This window comes from Alternaria infectoria, assembly GCF_024043175.1.
Source record: "Alternaria infectoria strain BMP 0036 chromosome Unknown scaffold_14, whole genome shotgun sequence".
Lineage (NCBI taxonomy): Eukaryota > Fungi > Ascomycota > Dothideomycetes > Pleosporales > Pleosporaceae > Alternaria > Alternaria infectoria.
This window is the reverse complement of record NW_026250703.1, coordinates 590694-612011: the sequence shown is the minus strand read 5'-3', so window position 1 is coordinate 612011 and position 21318 is coordinate 590694. Positions and strand designations below refer to the sequence as shown.

Sequence of the window (21318 nt, the reverse complement as noted above, 5' to 3'; positions counted from 1 at the left end):
GACCCTGACTGATCTTCGTCATATTCAGCCAGTTTAGTTGCCGGAGCGGATCGGGATGCTGCCAACGCTGTTTCCAGCTCCGCGCTCAAGCGGCCCAAGCACACCTCATTGCACTGTTGATGGGCAAACATGGTGGTGGTGCAAGCTGTTACTCTATCAATGGATATCTGCTCATAAGGCTGCCACAAGCTAACCGATCCGCATCCGCGGCCGTGCCCAAGAAATCCCCAAACTCCCTCAACGCCTCGTAAACACTGGGATCATACTCATTGCCTGCCTCCATCACCTCCCCTGTGCCTTGATAGAACCATCCTATACAAGTAAAAACCCCGACAGGTCTGGAGACTACATCAACATGATAACATGCAAAGTGAGTGAGCTAACGTCGAAGTAGGCTCCAGAGCCTAGGATAACGCCGTCGTTCCTAACTCTCAGCGTCGACCCTCTCGCCTTCGGCGTCGTCGGGGTCAGCCTCATACCGGCCATAGCTCTGGGGATCGGCATTCGGGTCAGGCCCACGCTGACCACCAACTGCGTACATTTGCGGCTGCTGACCGCTCACCTGGTATTGGGTGTAGACGCTGGGGTCGAACATCGGCTGCTGTGCATAGGCGCGGGGGTCGCCTTGCATCGGACCCGGGTACATGGGCGGTTGCTGGTACTCCTGCTGCTGTCCCAGATGCTCCTGCAGGCCATAGTCGGGAGGTGGCATGGAATGTTGAGCATGTACTGGCTGAGGCATAGCCCCGGGAGGGACCACAGCTGCTGATGACTGTACAGCTGCGTTCTGGCCGGCACTTCTCTTGTGGGGATGAGCCTCCTCGCGGGGCACGATGTCGATGAGGAAGTCGAACATGTCCGACTTTGACAAAGCCGAGGCGATGTCGGAGCGCTGGAGAGTGCGACGCTTGTTTTCCTCGGCGTGGATCCAGGCGCGCATTGTGAGCTCGGTGATGAAGATGTCGCAACCCTTGGCGAAAAGGATGGGAGCTTCCGCTGAGATCATCTTGACCTCTGGGTCGGCCTTCATGACCTTCTTGATCCGGGCGAGCGGGAGCTGGTGCAGCTTGTAGTCATGTTCGTCCGTCTCGAGCTTCGTGACCTGCTGCTGCCAGTAGGTATTGAGAATGTCGCGGTAGTTGCCGGTGAGTCCTTGGTTGACCTGTAGGCGTTAGTTTGTGCGATCGTGGCTATGACAGATGCGAGCGCGTACGTTCTGCCACGAACCGGTGAACAGCTGTGGATCAGGCGCGTGGTTCTGTGCGGCAATCTGGACCAAATATCAGCGACTGGAAGTAGGCATAGGCGCGGATGCGCGAATATAACGTACTGCTGCAGATGCGCCTGCGGTATAGTGTTAGCACAGGATGTCATGGTGAATGCGACAGCCAGCGCCGCGTCGCGTGGCATGCAGCTGGGGCGGGAAGACGTACCATAGTGGCCACCGTTGGTGGGATCATAGAGGGGGTTGCCCTGCTGGCCGTCGTATTTGCGCGGCGCAGCTTGCTGGGGCTGCTGGCGCATCTTCTGCTGGCCGTGGCCCTGGAGGTTGACTTGGTCCATGGCTTGGGCGTGGTTGCGCAAGTGTTACGCGGTGGACAGGGTCTGCGTCAGTCCGCGGCGTGTCTGGATGGCAATACTTGTTCCTCGGTCGCGGGACGGTGCAGAAAGGGACGCGCGACGTCCAATGGCTGCTCGGGGTCTCGCGGTGGGCGTGTTGTGAGAGGAGGGCGAGGTCGTGATTCCGTCGAAGATGCGGTCTGAGTGGTCGGGAGAGGTGGGCGGGGAAGGCGCAGGTACCTGTCTTTAGGCTCCCGCGGCGTTGCTGTGTGCGGCCTGCCATGGTAGATGAGCATTACTCTATTTCTCAATCGCACCAACACTCGTGAGGTTGTATCAAATGCGCAACTGACCTATGCTCTGGTTCGACGAATCAAATTCCAGTACGAGAATATATTCGCGGAGTTTGATGCTTGGTTGGTGGGTTTCTAACGAGTCAACGAACCACAGCTAAGCAAGGGCCCCAACGTTACTCACGACGCGGACAATTATGTAGAACTGTGGGCGAAGACGGGCTGCAGTATAGGGCGGGTGCAGGATTCGCTCAATGTTCTGACGTAGTATTTCTCATACTAGAGTCTCTTCAGAAGAAGATGCTGCGATCGTCGCTTCAGCCATGCTTATATGCGCGATATGCACGTCGCACCACATCTCTCTACAAGGCCCGACAAGGTGACAGCACAGTAGCGACGCAATGTTCCTGCCGCCTCTATCACAATTCAATCTCCATCCGGCGCAAGACTCGAACCGATCGTGGCCCATGGCAGCACACTTCACATCGAGGCACCACGCTAGAGAGACGAACTTGATCCCGCCCCAGCTGGAGTAGCATGCGGGATGTGAGCGCTGTTGGTCAGGATGACGCGTTCTCATTGGCCCCGTAGACACCAGGGCTATGCCAGTGATGAGTTGTTCACCGTCCGATTCTCTCGAGCGCGCCAGAATATGCGAGCACGCGTCATAAGACAATATGACAAGGCGACGGCCCAGGAGTGAAGCTGACTCTGGAGCTTCATCAGCGGGCTTGACGTGGCGGATCCCAACCATCGGGACCATTTTCGAGTGCACGAGAGACACGAAGAAAGCCTTGGAGCAGGGCAATCCTAGCGTAGCAGCAGAGGTGGATCACTGTCAATCCAGCTGCCTTGAATTGGAAATGGTATGAGAGACTGCGAACGTAATGTCGCCGCGAGCGCATCGCGACCAGAACGGTTAGCGCTGCCGCACGGGCCGAACTGGCTAGCGCGCCGGAGCTTCTCAAAAAGTTCCTCAAATTTTCCAACACTTTCTTCCCGGACAACGCCAACATGGAGTTGCCAACGCACCAGCCGCTCCTCGCTGAGGACACCGATGAGGAACTCTCGGATGAGCAGATACGGGAGCTGCTTAATGAAGCTGCAGTCCGTATGCGCGCAAAGGCAGCCACAGCGCAGCCCGCGAACAAGTCGGATGCTCCATTCAGGCTACCGAAGCTGCAGCCCGGCCATATTGCCGATACTTACGAAAAGACTGACGGCAACATCACGCGCCTAGATCACTCGAAGCTCGTCGACAAGAAGCAACAGGCTTTGGCTAACGGCATCAAGAAGATTGAGGATCCGCTTCAAATCAAGAAGCAGAAGCAAGAGGTACGTTCAAGCCACACTATTCGCATCCGCATGCCCGTGATGAAAATTATCCCAAACTTTTAGCTGAGCAGACTCGGGCGCCGTCTTGGTTGCCTTCCTGCACCACTGAGGCTCCATTAGTTCATAGTTACACTGAGGCATTACCACACTCAAGTTTTACTTTTGAAGTTGTCAGTCACGATGCTAACAGCTTTCCACAGGAGAAGAAGGCCACCGCTGGCGCACAGTGGTTCAACATGCCCAAGACCGACCTTACCCCAGAGCTGCGCCGAGATCTCCAGTTACTCAAGATGAGGAACGTCCTTGACCCCCACCGCCACTACAAGAAGGACAACAAGAAGGGCGATGTTCCTGCATTCTCCCAAGTCGGCACTATCATCGAAGGCGCTACTGAGTTCTACAGCAGCCGTTTGAAGAACAAGGAGCGCAAGCAGACCATGCTGGAGGAGATTGTCGCCCAGGAACAGGACAGCGGCCGTTTCAAGCGCAAGTACGAGGATATCCAGACATCGAAGCAGAGCGGCAAGAAGGCGCACTACAAGGCGATGAAGGCGAAGCGAAACAAGGGCAAGGTCGTCAAGCCTTGAGACTTGCTTGGTCGCTTCTGGCCACATGCCAGGACGATTCTACACCGGGACCTTGTTTGTTCTGGACCGTGTGGATGGTATATTCTATTCTGGATTCAGGCCTCACTCTTGTGAAAATATGCCTGCCTGCGATGCGCATCTGAAAGGACACACTGGCGGTTGCCGCATTGGCCCGCCGTTACCACAGCCCTTGATCATTGGCCGTGAAGATCGGACAAGATCTGCTTGACCAGGGCTTGCATGTCCTTCGCTGCCTCCCGTCCGGCCTCCAGTACCTCCTCGTGGTTTGCCTTACCTTGGCTCAAATGCTCAGTCAGTTCCGCCCTGTTCATGGTCTGGATCTCCGCATCGTTGCCACGGGCGCCTGCCTCAAGCACAGCCACATTGGTAACTAGACTGAATGCTAGAATACGCATTCCAGCATGTCTGGCAACGATAATCTCCGGTACAGTGGACATACCCACTACATCAGCTCCTAGCGTGCTGAGCATTCGGCATTCTGCACGAGTTTCGTAACTTGAACACGGTCAGCATATGTTTGATGCCATAGCGAAGTAGAGGGAGGAGAAGGACTTGAATGACATACGTTGGTCCTGCCACAAACGCGTACACACCCTCGTGTAGCCGTCGCTCCTGTTTATCCAGTCCTAGTTTTGCCCAGGCCTTGTGCGTCCGCACCCTCAAGTCGAGGTCGTACGCATCTGACAGAGGTGGGAACCGTGTGCCAAACTCCTCGATATTGGGTCCGCGCAGAGGATGGATGCCCACCAGTCCAGCCATATTGAGATGCTAGGCAGAGTCAGATTGAGCTCGACGTTTGAAAAGGGTCGACCTACGTCGTTCAAGCATACGATGTCTCCTACGCGGTAAGTCTGGTTGAGCCCACCGGCTGCGTTCGTGACTTCATCCACGGTTAGCCAGTTGACTTTGATCATCTGCTCTCTTGACATACCGATCATAGTCTCGACACCGAGCAATTTGCACACTCGAGTAGCGAATGTGACAAGGTCCATCGAGTGTCCTTCATAGAAACTGCATCCATTAATCCCATGATCTTTGTAAAAGAGCCTCTGATTTCTCCGTGACTCACTGTGCCCGTCCAACAAGAAGCGCTACAGGCGTCTTCTGAGGCCCAATCTGACCGAACACAAACTTTCCAGCATGTCCCACAACTAAACAAAGGTGTCAGTACCCCGCATCCTGTGTAATCCGCAAGATCAACTCTGTAGCGAAATAATGCTTCTATGTCTGCACTCACCAGTACTCTTGGGAAAGTTTGGAATGGTGCCATAAGCCAGTTCGACTTTCGGTTCCGCCTCGATTGTGTCGGCCAGTCCACCAAGTCCAGAGCCGCACACAATGGCTACCTTGGGGTACTGCAGAGCCTCTGGCAGCTGTTGGCGCACGTACATGGCCGTTTGCATAGCGCGGGCGTAGGCGTTCGGTGCCGCAGCCATATCTGAAACTGTTTCCATTTTGATTAATTGGTGCTTCTTCAGGAACAGGTGAAAAACGAGGAATCGCAGAGGTTCGATCTTGTATCAAGGGGAACAAGTTATCTTGTACATGTGACAATTTGAGACGGTACGACTAGGGTGCAGAGGGAAGGCGCGGCCAATTCCGATGCCGCCAAGACTCTAGCTGCAATCGCGACTAGCGCCGTCGGCTCTCTGGAAGAAGTTCGATGTTGGACGTGGGCGAGTGCGACGATATCAAGCATGGCAGCGCCACGATGTATGCGCTCCTTCTTGGGGCCGGCGAAGAGGGCAAAGGTATTTCTACTTCAATTGAACTGCTTGTGGGAGTCTATCAATTGCTAATGCGCGGTACAGATTACCCACGCCCCCCGACCACACACACAGACTTTCTCGCGGGCGAAGAGCTCACGATCAGAGGAGAGCAATGAGAGGGACTCGAGAGAAGACAAAGATGCCAAGCTTATGGGTCGGTTGAAGCTGGAGCTGGAGAACAGTACCATGCCACTCGACCAGCGGTTGGAGGATCTTGGTATCAGTCGGGAGGAATACAAGACGTACGATATGCTGAATGGACAAGAACAACAGAAGAAGTTGCTGACAACAAATTAGTCTATACGCAAGTCAACAGAAAGTCAACCAACGTCAGGAAGAATGGGAGCCCAAGACACGCGAAGAGGCAGCGCAGAGGTGGAAAGAACTACAAAACACACCTGATCACTTGGGTCTACTCAAGGTGTACAAACGCGCTGGTCTGGAACCTATCAAACTGGCAAAGTAAATCTCCCTCTCTAGTTCTCAATTCCCAATCCGCATTCCTCTAACAACAACACCAGGGAACACAACATCACCCTCCCCACCGACCAACCCCCGCTCGACGCCAAAACCGCCGAAGCCCTCGAAGCCCTCCGCACCCCCATCAATGTCCGGGCCGTACACATGCGCCCCCTGCGCCGCACGCCCGAACACGGCGTGCCCACCTGCGACCTCCAACTGCGCACCTACAACATCCGCAATCTCCTCCTCTTTGCCGACTTCGCCGTCCGCGCAGCCTACTACATGGGTCTCTGCGCCCGCGGCCCCATCCCCCTCCCCCGCATAACCGAACGCTGGACAGTCCCACGCTCCAACTTCATTTTCAAGAAATCCCAAGAGAACTTTGAGCGCATTACCATGCGGCGGCTGATACAGATTCAAGACGGGCATCCGGATGTGGTGAAGGCGTGGTTGGCTTTCCTGCAGAAACATCAGTACCATGGGGTGGGTATGAAGGCGAATATCTGGGAGTATGAGAGTTTGGAGGATGCGACGAGGGCTGGGTATGAGATGAAGGAGGGTGATTATAGTAGGAGGAGAGAGGGCAAGGTTATGGATAAGGTGGCGGAGATTCTGCAGAGGGATGGGTTTAAGGAGGCGATGAAGGGGCATGAGGGGAAGGTTGAGATGAGGCCGTAAGAAGCTGGGTACGTTGGACGATGGAAGGCAGCGGCAGCATTGCGTGGAAGAGCCATGGATTTCGAACGCTATGTATAAATATGTGTATAGAAACATATCCCGCGTAAGAAAGCATTTACGTCATTTCTCGACACCGTACATGCTGATAAAATTGAATGACCGTCCTGCAACAGATTCACTGCAGGACGGTCATTCAATTTTATCAGCATGTACGGTGTCGAGAAACGACTATGCACGCCAAACTATACTACCCAACTACCATCTCACCACCCATCCTTCTCTTCTCCAGCATACCTCTCATCCGCAAGCAACAACTCCAACATCGCATCCAACAACGCCTGGTTCATACCCCTCCCCTGCAACGCCCGCACTTTATTCAACACTGGCTCCCCGTTGTTGACGCAGTTCCAGTAATCCCACTTCTTGTCCAGTTCGATCCACGCTTTATCGATGATATCCCAAAGCTTGGGGTTCGGGTCGATAACATCGAGTTGCGGCCCCGACGAGGAAGAACCCGCAGAATGAGAAGATGAAGAGAGTAATTCGATGTGGATGGTGTGCGAAGTTGGCACCGCATCGAGCGTGATGAGCGTGCCGTTGCTTTCCTGGGTGATCTTGTGTGAAAGCGTCTTTGCATGTTTCTTTGTGCTGGAGGAGGTGGTGACGCATCGGATCTCAGCGCCCTTCTTGAGTGTGTGAGCCAGGAGGCGGATCTTCCAAGACCGGTTCTTGGGGATGGCGGGGTTTTCAGGCGTTGTAGGACCGATCTTGATGACGCCGGTGGATTGCTTGTACGTGATGGGTGTGTGTGCGAAGCGCACGGTGTCGTCGGCGGATTCCTCGTGGCCTTCGTCTGAGATGATTGAGAAGCCGCCGTCGTCGACGAGGTGGCCGGTGCCGTCGTCTTCGATTAGAGTGAAGGAACCGTCTGCGCCTACGGCAAGCAAGATCTCAAGACCCTCTGGGTTTGGAGAACCGGATTTGGGACGGTAGGCTGCGTCGAGCGGGATTATGGATCCTTCTTTTGCGAAGACGGGGACGAAGTTTAGAGGGCGGTGGACAGTGAGCTCGCCGGCGCGGTTGTATACGATGCCGGTGAAGATGTCGACGTAGCGGCCTTCTGGGAGCCAGAGCTTCTCTGCGCCGAGATGCGTAGTCCCGTCGCGAGGCTGGGTGATAGGTGCCACGATCATTTCTGAGCCGAAGCGGAACTGGTTGGGCACATTGTACGCTTCGTCAGACTCTGGGTAGTCCCAGTACATGGGCTGAACGAGCGGCTCGTCGTCGGAGGCACTTCTCGCGTTCATGGTGTACAAGTATGGGATGAGGCGGTGGCGGAAACGCAGTGTATCTTCGACGATCGTGCACGCTTCTTCGTTGAACCGCCAGGGCTCGCGCGTGTTGAAAGGGTTGTTGTCTGAATGAAGACGCAGAATGGGCGACCAGCAGCCAAGTTGTACCCAGCGAGTATAAAGCTCGTCGTTCTTGTAGCCATGTGTATGACCACCAATGTCGTTGCTCCACCAGCCGTACCCGATGTTCGATGCGGTAGCTGTGAACTCAGGCTGGAAGTGCAGACTGTCCCAGGTGATGATAGCATCGCCAGAAAAGCCGATCTGGTAGCGCTGTGCTCCAGGGCCGCCGAATCGAGAGAGGATCAAAGGACGCTGGGACCCACGGCCATTATCGAGGAAGTGGAAGTGGTTGAGCACCCAGAGAGGGTCTACTCCAGGGATCTTGGATGTGTTGCCTTGCTGCCAATCCACCCACCAGAAGTCTACGCCTCGCTCCTCGTGCTCGTGGTGTACGATGTCGAAGTATGCGTCCATGAACTTCTTATCCGTGCAGTCGAAAGGAATCGTCTGTTTAGACTGCGGGTCGATACCAAGGTATTTGGCGACTTCAGGGTACTGCTCTTCGTGAGGCCTGAATCCGTCCGCTGGATGCAGGTTGAGCGTCAGCCTCATGCCACGATCATGCAGCTTCTTCATGAAAGCGTCTGGGTCAGGGAACAGTTTCTTGTTCCATGTGTATCCGGTCCAGCCATTGACACCGCCAGGCAGATCCCATACCAGATGCCAGTCCATATCCACAACCGCCACGTTCATGGGTACATCGTCGCGGTCGAAATGATCGTGCAAATCGAGATATTCCTTCTCGTCGTATGCGTGGTATCGACTCCACCAGTTGCCCATGGCGTATCGTGGAAGGAGGGGCTGGCTTCCTGAGACAGCGTAGTATGCACGCATGGCCTCCCGGTAGTCGCGACCATACATGAAGATGTACTGATCGGTCCTGTCGCCACCCCTGCGTCCAGCAATCCACCCATTGTCTTCGAAGAGCATGGACTTGGTGTCATCCAAAGGAGCCATGCCCTCTCTCGACAGCACACCAGGACCTAGGTTGGCCCTGCCGTTCACACCGTCTAGTGTACGAGTTGTTCCGCCCAAGTTGGAGACTTGTTGTCCGTATGTCCATGTGCCCGTCACGTCGCCCTTGAGATGAATCTTGAAGCCATCGGCGCTAAACTTCTTCTTGTCGTACACAACGTGGAAGCGCTTCGTTACGATCTCGATGCCGTGGCCGCGGTCCCAGACATAGAAGTCGGGCACAGCTAGCTTGCGGTTGATGGCAAAGGTGCTCGCGCGGTCTTCGAATCGTCCATCCTCGGCCCACTCGAAGCGGAGCAGGCCATCTGTGAGGATGGTAAAGCGGTACTTGTCGCCTGCGACAATAGCGTCCGGGTGCGCGACCGGGCGCGTCTTGAAGTCGTAGCGAGCTTTCGTCATAGCTTGAGTAATGAAACAAGACGAGATCAGGTAATTCCTCTCGTGTAGGCCCTCGAGGGTTGTCGTGGCATTGCCCGGCGCGGTCAGACACGGACGGCGTCATTCATCTTAAGCACGTCCGGGGAAAGGAAGCTCGGACGGTGTGCCTGACTAGCATCATGATCGATGCGCGTGACCTCGGTTGAGGGGGAGCTCGACCTGTCAAAACCAAACCGCCATGCGAGGTAAGTCAGGCGACGGCTCCAAATCGGCCCTGCTGCCTCTAGACAGCATACTAAGGTCATGGCGAACGACTGGGGAAGAAGAAATCAATAGATGGTGTTGCAAGATCGAGGGCAGGAGTGGACACGCGACGGCGTCAGTTGAGCTCAGAATGACAAAGAGTCCCTGCAGGACTGCTGCAAGTAACCACAACGTAGCTGCAACGACATCGCACCGCATACGAGCATGCATGTATTGAATACGAGCTTGTCGGATGACTTCCGCTCAACCCCAGAAACACTGCATCACACCCTATCGCAACCTGGAGGTTCTCTCAGCGTCGCATTCTTCGATTAATGCCATACAATCAGATTTACTCCATTCATCGCTCCAAACGTCCTGTGCGTATGTTCACGTAAGACTGACGTTCCCAGCAAGATTTCGGCATCCCAGCGTACCGGCTATGCTCCCTGTTATTTCCTTGACTGCAACCACGAGGAAGGCTTCCTAGATTCTCTCGCAATTCCCATTCGTATTCGAACAAGAGATCTTGAAGACTTCCACGCTTGGTTAAACACACACTTCTGTACTCTTCATACCTCCGGCACACTTGTCGTCTCTTCCCAGTCCCACCTCCATCGCTCAGCATCTGGCTCATCTGCGAGATGCAGATGCACACTCTTGTCCATCGACAAATAACGCCCAAGACTTGTCGATGCACACCAATTGGCATAATTTATTCCGGTTGCTAGCTCCTTGCGTAGCAGAGTGATTTTCAAGTGGTATCGCCTTGCGAACTTGTTGCTGATGTATAACAAGCATATGAATTGTGTGAGACTTGGCGCGTCCTTGTCGGTCACCATTATCTCAACATGGCGGCAGCTGCTCGCTAGGCGACGGGTTTTAACACAGCGGTCGATGAAGGCTTCAGCCGCCTCGCTTAATGGTGGTGAGCCATCGGGACGAGGATTGTATCGGAAGCAGCGCGAGAGCGAACGACGCAAGACGGACAGAGGTTTACTGGGGTTCACGCTGATACAGAAGCGCATTGGTTGCGCCTTCAGTTGCAGCATTCTGGGCCGGAAGATTGTCATGGCTTCGGTATTGATCAACTTGGATGTCGCCAGTATTTGGACGGGCAACCTTTTGCAGACAAGTGTGATCGTGGAAGATGGGTCTGGCATGTCGGCGAGTGTGTAATGCTTCGTTGTCGTTTCGAGCTGCTCGTAGACCATACATCGCAACTCTGGTGGAAGGTCCAGGAATCGGAAAGAGGGTTCGGACATCTCGGTGGATGTAGTTGTAAGTAGCAGAGGGAGGGACATTGAGGTGTAAGATGGTAAAATTTGAAGATCGAATCTTATGTGTGCTGAATTCGTTGTCGACCTTGGCTTCAGCTATCTCTCTACCATGGTTCGCAGGAAAACTCCGAACATAGGGACGTGTATTGGCTGCGATAACGTCCTGATGGACTTACCATCACGTTCACTTTCATTCGTTCACACGGTGTTCCCGGGCCATGCACGACCAATCCTAGCTTTAGATTACTGTCGCGGAGACACCGATTGAAGCACTAAGAGAATAGACTAACAGATATGTGAAACTAGATAACACTCGGCACGACTAGCAGAAACAAGAACAGACAAATAGAAGACAGCAATATAATAAGCCATCTAAAGGAACACTGCTGGGTTGATTAATATTGGTTTAACGCCTATATGTAACCTCCTAGAGGGCATTCTAGCAGGCACCGCCAAGAGATTATAGCGGTAGCACGCTACCTCGTAGGCCTGTTCTAGGGTGAATTATATACATGTCGAAGGGACGAGGAATACCTCCAGATGTTTCTCATGCCCGTTGTGTTCAGCGGGGAAGGAACACTACTTACACACCCAAACTCCACATTCACGACTATATCGACTCCCTCATCAACAACTAGGTTAGTCTCACTAGCCACAGGAACTCTCATAGTACACAAACCAACCGATATATATATTCCTCCCTACCAGACAATCCTAAGGCGCGGCTGTCAATACTCATCTTCATGCCCGTCGCTCATCGCCCCGCAAGTCGCGCAGACAAGCATCTCCAGAACAACTATCGTCACAACCCCCGCCATGTCTCGAAGTCGTCACCATAATCATCTCCTACAGTCGTCTCGATCTTATCCATGGTACGAAAATACTTTCCCAGACCTACAAGCTAAGTAATAAATAGCAACATCAGGGACTAGTATCACAGATCACTCCCAAATAGCTCACAAAGCAGTAGATCAATACATGACGCCGAGCCTCACAGAGTTGATTGTTGGACTACGACCTCGCTCCTTTGACCGCCATGCTGAGTATGTGTATGCACAGTCCGGAATGATATCAAGCCTTTCCCTAGTGCCAGCTACGACATTCCGAAGCGAAGACGAGGCGGTGTATCCGATCGATAACTCATGCTTAGCAGAGCACAGAGCGCTGGATCTAGCGGGAGTACTGATCGCTACGGTGATGTGTGTACGTCTTTTTGGGGTGGTTCAATACGACTTGTCCTTATGTGGGTTACAGGATGTGTGTTCGTATTCGTGCAGGATGCGTAGAGAGGAGGAAGAGGAGACTGCTCGAATGAAGGGGCGCGTTGCGATGGGAGTAAATGCGATGGGTGTAGAGGTCTGGAATGCGATTCACGCTGCCGTGGTGAGTGCGCTGATGGTAGTGAGCTTGGGTGACAGTGGACGGGCCCTCGAAGATAGTAAGTCGCCACTGTGCTCGCGGTTAGCATGTCAGCTTACTGCGTTTCTCGTCGAGAGGCACCGAAGACCCTGACAGAATGGGATCGCGATAGGAACAGATGGTGGTGGCGAGTTCAGATGGCACATGTAGGGATCATCGCTGACATTCTGATAAGGCAGCAGCTGTGAAAGCAGACAGACTATCACTGATGAAGGTATGAGTTGCAAAGAGCAAAGCGAGCAATCATGACTGCCAAGGGTACACAGTGCTGTCGCTGCGCATCTAATGGTGGATTTTCACTCCCTCCACCCTACATCAAATCTCACACCTACTAGCCTCATCGCGACATCGCTGCTAAACCACACAGCCTCAACAACAACTCCCCCCAGCCAAACAGAGCCGAGAATCACCCATCAAATACAACCAATGGCCAATCACTTCCCATCCTACGATCCGAACGACCCACTGATGCGCTGTTACCAAGTCGCTTTCCGTAGGCACGCCACCACGACGCCCCAACAGACCACTCCCTCGCAGCCATCATCCACAAGCGTCATCGCACCAGCCACCAGCATGTCACAGGACGACATCCACGGGCGCTTCCTGACGGCCGCCATGAATTGCGACACTAGGGCCATGCAACAAGAGTTCCACCGTCTCCTGTCGGTTGCAGAGAGCCGAAACCAAGACTGTCTATTTCTGAAACAGCTGCACGAGCAGGAGGTCGAGGCGAATCACGGCGAAATGGATTGGATGCGAAACCGAATCCAGCACTTGGAAGAGGAGATGCGCCGCGTTACCTCATGCAAGAAAGGAATTGGACAGGTCTACTACAGCCTGAATTAAAATGGAGACATGCAAAGTGGGTGACCCAACGTCAACGTAGGCTCCAGGGTTTTCGGGGTTTCTCCGTTGAATGAAGTTGCCGCATCAAAGGGAGGTCAGGTGGGTAGATTGTGTGTCGTGTAGACAAGGTCTTCCCGGCAAAACCTGGCTGTAAGCGCTCATCCTGCGCAGTATTGAGTATAGAGAGAAACGATTGTGTGGTAGTCGCAGGCCCATCTCGACATACAGCATTCTCGTTCTAGGGGTCGGTTAGATTTGCCTTCTGGCGCTGTAGTGCCAATAGCCTACACAAAGTTTATTGCTTCTTCTGGAATCCTCTGGCGTTATCAGCCTCTTCGGTTCTCAAAGAAAAGGGTTCAATTGCGCCATTGTTCGCTGAGGAAGAGGCTGTCGGATGGCTGCTCACAAAGGCGCGCTTGCTTTTCCTCCTACCGATCAGAATGTCGTGCATGAAGAAGCACTGTAGCTACCCGTACCTTGACTCTTTCGGGACGAGCGGCTGTGCACGCCGGCTCCAGTCAGTGGAAAAGCAAAATCCATATACTGAACGGTGTTAGTCCTCTCCATCAGCGAGTTCATTTTTGCGACAACTGCCTCATTTGGATGCTTATCGTCCGTACGATCGTCCGCACAATAATTCGTGGATCGTACTACCACGCTGCTGGGTGTGCATCCATTATCTGGAACGTCGGCTTCCTGCGGCAAAGTTCGAGTCAGCACACCCGGCCGCGAATCATCTCCCCTTCATCTTTGCCACGGCCCTGCGCAGTGCTAGGAACGATGCGCAACATTGCCTCTCGCATGAAGTTTAGATGTTGGTTTAAGGTACGGATGCGGCCCGGATGGTGCCCCACAGTTCAGGATAATTGCCATGAAACGCTTGGTCAATGCTCCGGGTGAAGCAGTCGCCGTTAAGAAAGAGTTGACCAGGCCTTCGCGGCGAGGCGTTTGTTCTGATGGCGTTGCACTCTGTGAGATATCGGTGTGAGTGCCAAAAATTTCTTGCGCGGGAAGTGCAGGGCGTGGATCATCCTTGGAGGTCAGCATACTCGCGTAAGCGGCACAGCGTGATCATGTCTCCAACGTCTTTCTCACCCGGCAACGAACCGAGGCATGAGGGTCATCACTTGAAAAGGAACAGCGAAAGGGGCGTCCCCCAAAAGAAGGGCCGATGGTGGATAGAGTGACAGTCTTTCAACTGTTTGCGGTCCAAGGCTGCAGCGACTAGTCGGCAGTCACTTGGCTGGGGCCCAGGACGCTGGGATTTGGAAAGTACTGCAGACCAATCGCATTGCTTATGGCTGAGCATGGTGCTGTTCGCGTATATGCACGCGTTGGCAATCCACTGTAAATATGCTGACTGGCAAATGAGGTATGGATAGTCGTGAGAACGAGGCTAGCTGCTCTGTCTGCCAGATAACGCATGCGAGGCATCGCCAGGCACGAACAGGCGTGACCTGAACATGATTGCGAGCTCACGATTGCGCCATCTCAGCCTTATCACGTTGCTGAGCATGCGATGCGTGAGTCAGTCGCACCAGAAGGGTTTGCAAAGCAGGGACTGTTGCTCATTTACAAGAAATAGGCATGGGCTTCAGCTTTCTCTCGCACGGATTGCTTCAAGCTAACCTGGACGGGGGCGTCGTGCATCTCAAGGTTCGATGCTGCGATGTCGTGCAGGCACGCATACATGCCTAAGCGAATGATTGACGGCCAAGCTCGCCACACAGACATGAGGAAGTTTGCTAGAGGGTGGGTCTGTACTGCCGGTGTGAGCCAAACATTCATCCTGCGGTGTCTGAGCTTGATTGGCGCAACGTCTCTTCAAAGTCCGTGGTCGGTCTTTGAGAGATTATTAGCGTCGTTTTGGTGATGCAGGCGAGGCGGGGAAGGACTCCCGGTGACAGGGATGTGCGAATGTAAACCTAGGGCTTAGCACTCGCATGGCTCAACCGCATGGATGGACTCGCTAGCTACGACGTGCCCATGCGAGCAACATACGTGTTCTATACGGGCGTCCGTGATAACCATGGTAGGCCGGATGATTAAGTCCGCCAGGTGGATCCGACCGTGAACAGACGTGCTGCTATGCAAGCAGAGGAGGAATGCAAGGAAGGCATCAATTCATCGATCTGCAGATGGAGCAATCGTCTCGGGCCTAGGCTTGGGCTGATGATGAGTGCCTTGGCTTGTGGTGTAACACTCAGGATAATGACCTTGTACCACGACAGGAAACACTCGTGAAACTTGCGGGAAAGCTGGTCAGGAAGATAACAGAGTCAGGAACTCGGCCCGCTGGTGATTTCGCGGCATCCCGTAGGGCTCTCGATGCTCGGGAAAGCAGACGACGACTTTCTGTGCGCATCGTCGAATGCGCTGCACAGTCAATCTGGCTAGAGCCGTGAAAGACTTGCATTATCGCTTGCAGGTTTAGGGGACGCATGTTGTTTGAGTCGCCCAGACACGATAGTATAGTAGCGGGCGAATACGCCCCCCACATGAAGAGTTATTTTGATACTGGGAGCAGAAGGATCTTCCTTTGCGGCGTGGCAGACCGACAGCTCTGTAGGATCGCCATGCAGTTACCCGAAGGTCACGACGACAGGCAGGTCTGATCACTGATCAGGTCATTTCGGCGTACAAGGTGATGGACAGTAGCTTAACTTTATTCCAGCTCTTGCACACCGTTTAGTGTCTGGTTGAAAATGTCCGCGTTTTGACGTTCTCGTAGACGAGGTCCCTCGAAGGTAGTCATCGGTCAGGCAGGAGGCAGGGGCGGGTCACGAGCCAATCAGAGGGGGTCGAGATACCAAGATAGGGACTTGTTTGGAAAAGCGCGCGCGGGAGGATTCCTATTCGGTCCGGTAATTGAGAGTCGCCCATGTCGCATCGGTGAAGGCAATGGGGCGAGAGATGTTGCAGGGCACTAACATGGCCGTTGGATGCGTCAGGAGGGTGCAGCTGTAGCTTGCCGCCTGGCGCCACAAGCACCGTTGAGTGCTAGCCGAAACAGCAAATGGCGAGATGAGAGCTAGCGACTAACGGTTTTGGGAGGCCGAGGAGGAGGTTCTGATATGGCGGTATCATGGCGGGCGTGTTGAGGTGCTGCCACTCGTGAGGTGAGGCACTTGGCGGAGTGGTTTGGAGGGGCGGGCGGCTGAGGGCGGCACAGTCATCAGTCAGAGGTACTCCGGAGTAAGCGACGTCAGCGTTTCCAGCGTCGTTTCTAGAGCAGGCTACGGTGTTTGCAGCATCGCATCTCCCGTTGCAGCGCGTCGTTGTCGCGGCGCGTCGGTGGCCGAGACGGGAAGCCCACAGTTGCGTTCATTCGGCTGCAGCCGCAGTCGTCCAAAGAAGCAAAGGGACACCCTGGCGGAGAGGCAGATTGGAGGACGAATATGGGACGGGCATGGGACGGTCACGTGGGGCCGGGCTAGGTAAGCAGCTAGCCGCAGTGGGCGCACAGCCGGGAGGACGTAGGGAACAGAACAGAACGCGGAAGCCTGAGGACACGGGGGTGTTTCCCACAGCCAGTCAGCGGGCAGTACACCGTCTAGATGGAAGCACAGGCTGAAGGTCACTGAGGGTCACTGTGGTCACTGTGGTCACTCGCGAGGCATGTTCTCGTCGCGCCTCGTCGCGCCTCGTCATGTCGTGCGCTCGGGGGCGGGCGGCAGCTCGAGTCTGGCAAGATTGGCATGCCACAAGCGGATCTCCAGCCGTCAGCCCCGAGCCCCTTAGCGCTTCGCACGCTTCCGCGTCTGGCGTCCCGCCGTGCGAGGCCCATGTCCAGCATGGGTGGCAGGGTGGCGGTGGGCGGGCGACATGGGGGCATGGGTTCGTCGACGGCATCAGGTCCCCGCTGCATGCCATCTCAAGTGGGCCCCAGCGCGCTCTTTCACAGTGCAGCAGCAGCGCCTTCCCCCGCAGCGCGCGCAAACCAGTGACATGCCCTGTCCCTCAACTAGGGCCGCCAGCCGCTTCTTCCAGTGCGGGCCCAGCACTGCACTCGAGCTGCTGCATCGCTAGACCCTTTCCACCCTTCCCGTGAGACCCTACTCCTTGTGCGACCCTGCCCTTCTTCCTCACGCACAACTTCCTCACCGCGTCGCCAGACCGCCAGACTCAAATACAGCGCCCGAATGCCATGATGGGAAGCGACTGGCATCCACGCAGGCACCCGCAGCCCGACCCCAACCACTTCCCCCAGCGGACCCTCCCCAGCTTTGCTGAGCTGACCTCGTCGTCCGACTCAGTCCTGCACCGCCCGCGTGACAACGTGCCGCCGCCGCCGACGCCCCAAGATCGTCCTGTCTCGCACCAGACGCCGCCGGCCACGCTCGCTGCCCTCGACTTTGCGCATCCAAACTCGCATTCCAGCTCCTTCACCGCAGTCAATCACGCGAGCCCGCACGTCAGGTAAGTTCCGACAAGTGACAGAGCCTGCCGCAAGCGTGCTGACCTGCTGGCCAGCCCCACCAACACCAGAATTCCACCACTGGGCCCCGAACATCAACCATTTTCTCTCTCTCTGCCCCAGGGCCCAATTGCTGCCTACAGTCCGCCTGTCTCTTCCTCTGCATCTTCGCATCCACCACCACATCCGTCCGCCAGCGTCCGCCAAGACTCGGCCATCTCCCATCGCTTCGAAAACTCAAAGGAAACCGAACCGACTCTCCCCTCCTCTGTGCTGGCCTTTTCTTATTTCCACCCTGCTGCGGGTAATGGTCGTCAATCTAACACGTCCCGCCCCATCTCACATCCAGCTGCGCCTTCCTCGCCACGCTCTCCAGCAAGCGACAATCGCTTAAATCAGGTACCCGTGGAGACAGGAATCCGCCATCCAAACGGGGCACCCTCCCCATCGTTATCCTCAGGCCCTCACGCTTTTACGGAATCGTCCAGGTCGCCAGAGCAGGCTCGAGACGTTAACCCGGAATCTGGATCCAGGAGACCACTCCCATCTCCGACATTAGACCAAACAAACGGTGGCGGGCGACATCAACGCTACAACGTAAGATTCAACACCGTCTACACCTCGGAAAACATGCCGCCAAATCAGAGACCCCGGCCAGACCCCCTTCCTGCAGTCCCTGTGCCAGTGGAGACTCCCGAAGAACAGCCATCGCCTGAGCACACCATCGCACCCTCTGTGGAACAGGCCATCTTGGCTATCAGCTCTGCGCCCCCTCCTCCTGAGGATCTAGCCCAGCTTCAGCAGCAAAATACGCCCTAAGTGGAGCGATGCAAGAACTGCGGTGTCCGCTGGAAGCGGCCTCTACCCGGAGAGAACCAGTTTCGTCTGAGTTCACCAGCACAGAATATTCACGAGCAGACAAGACTTACCCAGGACTACATCAAACGACTGGAGAACCACACCAAGTATGCTGATGAAGCCTACGCACACTGGGTACGCCAACATCAAATGTGTCCAGCAGCCGTAACCAGCCCGCCCGACACGGAAGCCCCGCCCAAGTCACGAAGCAGGAGCATAGAAGACCCTTCGCCACCTAATGCTCCAGCCTATCCCGTTTCCGCCAAGCGAAAGTCCGAGATACCCCACGAGGCCTCCAAGTATCGGAAAGTGGTCACATTCGACTCTAATTCCAACTCGACGCCACCTGTCCGCCCGACCGCTCCAGCATAGGTCGTAATGTCTACGCCATCTCGTTCACGATTACGCTTCAGCACACGAAAGTTCTCATTCGATTCACGTTCGCATTTGCATTGGGGTTGGTGTTCCATGACAGCAAAAGAAGAGCCTCCGCTATACCCACATCCGGTCCTCTTCTTGCTTTTGACTTAGGTGCTATCCTTGGTATTTGTTACTGTAAGATCTCACCGCCTGAAAGAGGTGGAAAGGAAAAGAATTGGCGTTATTGTTTTCGAGAGAGCCACTCCCTCTGGCGTTATGGCTGCCATGCCACCACGGCGCTCCATGATGAGCGGGATTTGTCATGTTGCTGCTCATATCTTCTGCGCGTCATGAAGCCATGTATCACACCGTGCATGGGACGCCTTCGCATCTACGTTTCACACCTCCTCCGCCGGCGTCCCATACGCGACGTCGGCAGCATGTACCTATCACACCAGCTATTACTCGACGATGTTGCTCCTATACCCAATTTGATCTCTTCACAACTGTTGGACTACTGCACGAGTCGGGTCTCCACTAACGACCCTGTTACCAAAGCGCGAAACTCACAAACCTTATTCTCTCATTAGGGGCCCAGCATTCCGTGCTTCGACATGGATGCACGAGCCCCGCCCAAGCGAAGAGCGTCAAAGCGGTTCGGTACGAAACCCAAAGTATCAACCAATATGGATCCGCTGAAACAGAGTTCCGGTACCACGATCGATCCCTTCAGCCTTGCACATGGATGCGGGTTTTTTGACATGGTCTCGTTCCTCAACTGTACAACGGCTGGCTCATTCACATCTGGCAAAGCTCTACCGTATCGACATCATTCAACGCCTCATACTTGGCGAATCAACGAATCATAGCTGAGGGACTTGTTACAAGTCACGCTATCCGAATTACCTGCATGACTAGCCACACCCTTACATTGCTGTCGGCAGAAACGGTATAGAGTGACACGGCTGACGGCTGCCGAGCGGGGCTTCCCGAATCACCAACGCTGTTGAACTCGCTATCGCGGCTAATCATAATTCGTCGCTCAACTTCCCCATTCCGGTACAGCGGAGTCTTTCGGCGCCGCTCGAGTTTGGCCGAGTCCGGTATGCGCTCGAATATCGATTTTTGAGCTGGATCATCGTGGATCTGAGATGTGGCTGGAACGCATCTATGTAATCAGACTGTCGGAAACTGGAATATCACATGGGCAATTATTGTGCACACCTTGAGGGTGAGCAGCTGGTGCGCCTTTCGTTGTGCAGTAAAGTAAGCATGGTGTTCCTGGTTGGGGGAAACAAATGAAAAGCCAGAGTTCGACACCCACAGATCTAGCAATAGACAATGACCTCATCAAGCAGCGTCATCAGCCTCGCCAATCATCACCGTTTCGATACCGTTCTGATGGGCTTCGCCACGCATCTCACGCGACTGCCTGCTGATCTTTTCTTGTTAGCCTCACGATTTGACCATGCAAACCCAATCGGTCGCTTAGAATTCACCAAACTGAACGAAATGCACCCGCAACACATCCGAATCACCGGGTTCAAAGACCTCGCACTGCCCTTGCAACGTTCTTGTATAAATAGTCGGCGTCGATCGCTCGGAGCACACAGCGCCTTCGGGAAACGCTGGGTGTCGATTGCAGATCTGGGCTCTAGCGCAGGCAAAACTCTCTCGGTGGGTGCTAACGGTTTGCGTCGTTGGCTGGGAACGCGAGGCCGCGGGCGCGCTCATCGAGTCACAACGCCTGGACGGTTGTTTGAGAATGTGGGTATACAATCGGCCCGCGATGTGAATGCAAACCTGCTGTACCCGGTCTTGCATCCTGGCTGCACTGCCGAAGGCAATGCTTAAGTGCCGTTGGGTATACTTCGGCACCATACGGCATCAAGACGGCTGCGCGCCTACGTCATAGCATGTGCAAGGGGCTGTTTGAACAGCAAAACTTTCCCATTTACGCCGCATGGAAACTGTCCGCCCGACGATGCGGAGTCGCAACTGAAGCCACGTAGCCATCGGAAACTGACCCAGAATTACGGCTCCAGTTCTTAGCAAGTTTTCTGCACAAGTCAATCTTCTATGCATGAACCTGGACGCTCTAGACGCTTTATTGTACCCACGCGATCCATTCCTTCCTGATACAGTAGCAGCATACAGATGCCATTCATGTCCATTTCCGCTTCCCCAGCTTGGCGATACCTCATCGACCGCGGGAATGCACAGACAGTAATCGTAACCGTCCTCCCAGTTCCGTCAGTCCCAGCGAAACGCTAGCCGCAAGAGCGTAGCCTTGGGTGGAGTAGCCCCGACTGGCGCTGCAGACCAACAAGCACAAGCCCCCCTTGGAGTTGAGTCGCGGGCTCTCCCTGAAGCTCGACCCATCCCACTGTTTGATTGGCGCATCAGCCACCACGGGCCAGAA

General features: G+C 54.7%; 6 protein-coding genes across 6 annotated transcripts; 3 read left to right on the top strand and 3 right to left on the bottom strand.

Annotated features, from left to right (window-relative positions):
• Positions 1-424: 424 nt before the first annotated feature.
• Positions 425-1563, bottom strand: J4E92_007965 (uncharacterized protein; the record flags this gene model as incomplete). Its single annotated transcript, XM_051499325.1, has 4 exons — positions 425-1162; positions 1214-1270; positions 1331-1344; positions 1434-1563. The coding sequence occupies 4 exons, from the start codon at positions 1561-1563 to the stop codon at positions 425-427; spliced, it is 939 nt and encodes a 312-aa protein (XP_051350574.1).
• Positions 1564-2867: 1304 nt separating this feature from the next.
• Positions 2868-3775, top strand: J4E92_007964 (uncharacterized protein; the record flags this gene model as incomplete). The annotated part of the gene is made up of 2 exons (XM_051499324.1): positions 2868-3188; positions 3389-3775. 2 exons carry the CDS (start codon positions 2868-2870, stop codon positions 3773-3775), a joined length of 708 nt encoding a protein of 235 aa, XP_051350573.1.
• A 194-nt stretch (positions 3776-3969) lies between these two features.
• J4E92_007963 (uncharacterized protein) lies at positions 3970-5250 on the bottom strand (the record flags this gene model as incomplete). Its single annotated transcript, XM_051499323.1, has 7 exons — positions 3970-4178; positions 4236-4291; positions 4362-4564; positions 4612-4676; positions 4728-4807; positions 4866-4947; positions 5034-5250. 7 exons carry the CDS (start codon positions 5248-5250, stop codon positions 3970-3972), a joined length of 912 nt encoding a protein of 303 aa, XP_051350572.1.
• A 243-nt stretch (positions 5251-5493) lies between these two features.
• Positions 5494-6705, top strand: J4E92_007962 (uncharacterized protein; the record flags this gene model as incomplete). Its single annotated transcript, XM_051499322.1, has 4 exons — positions 5494-5547; positions 5608-5807; positions 5863-6027; positions 6087-6705. The coding sequence occupies 4 exons, from the start codon at positions 5494-5496 to the stop codon at positions 6703-6705; spliced, it is 1038 nt and encodes a 345-aa protein (XP_051350571.1).
• A 263-nt stretch (positions 6706-6968) lies between these two features.
• Positions 6969-9494, bottom strand: J4E92_007961 (uncharacterized protein; the record flags this gene model as incomplete). Its single annotated transcript, XM_051499321.1, has 1 exon — positions 6969-9494. One exon carries the CDS (start codon positions 9492-9494, stop codon positions 6969-6971), a length of 2526 nt encoding a protein of 841 aa, XP_051350570.1.
• A 3347-nt stretch (positions 9495-12841) lies between these two features.
• On the top strand, positions 12842-13261 carry J4E92_007960 (uncharacterized protein; the record flags this gene model as incomplete). Its single annotated transcript, XM_051499320.1, has 1 exon — positions 12842-13261. One exon carries the CDS (start codon positions 12842-12844, stop codon positions 13259-13261), a length of 420 nt encoding a protein of 139 aa, XP_051350569.1.
• Between the last annotated feature and the right edge of the window lie 8057 nt (positions 13262-21318).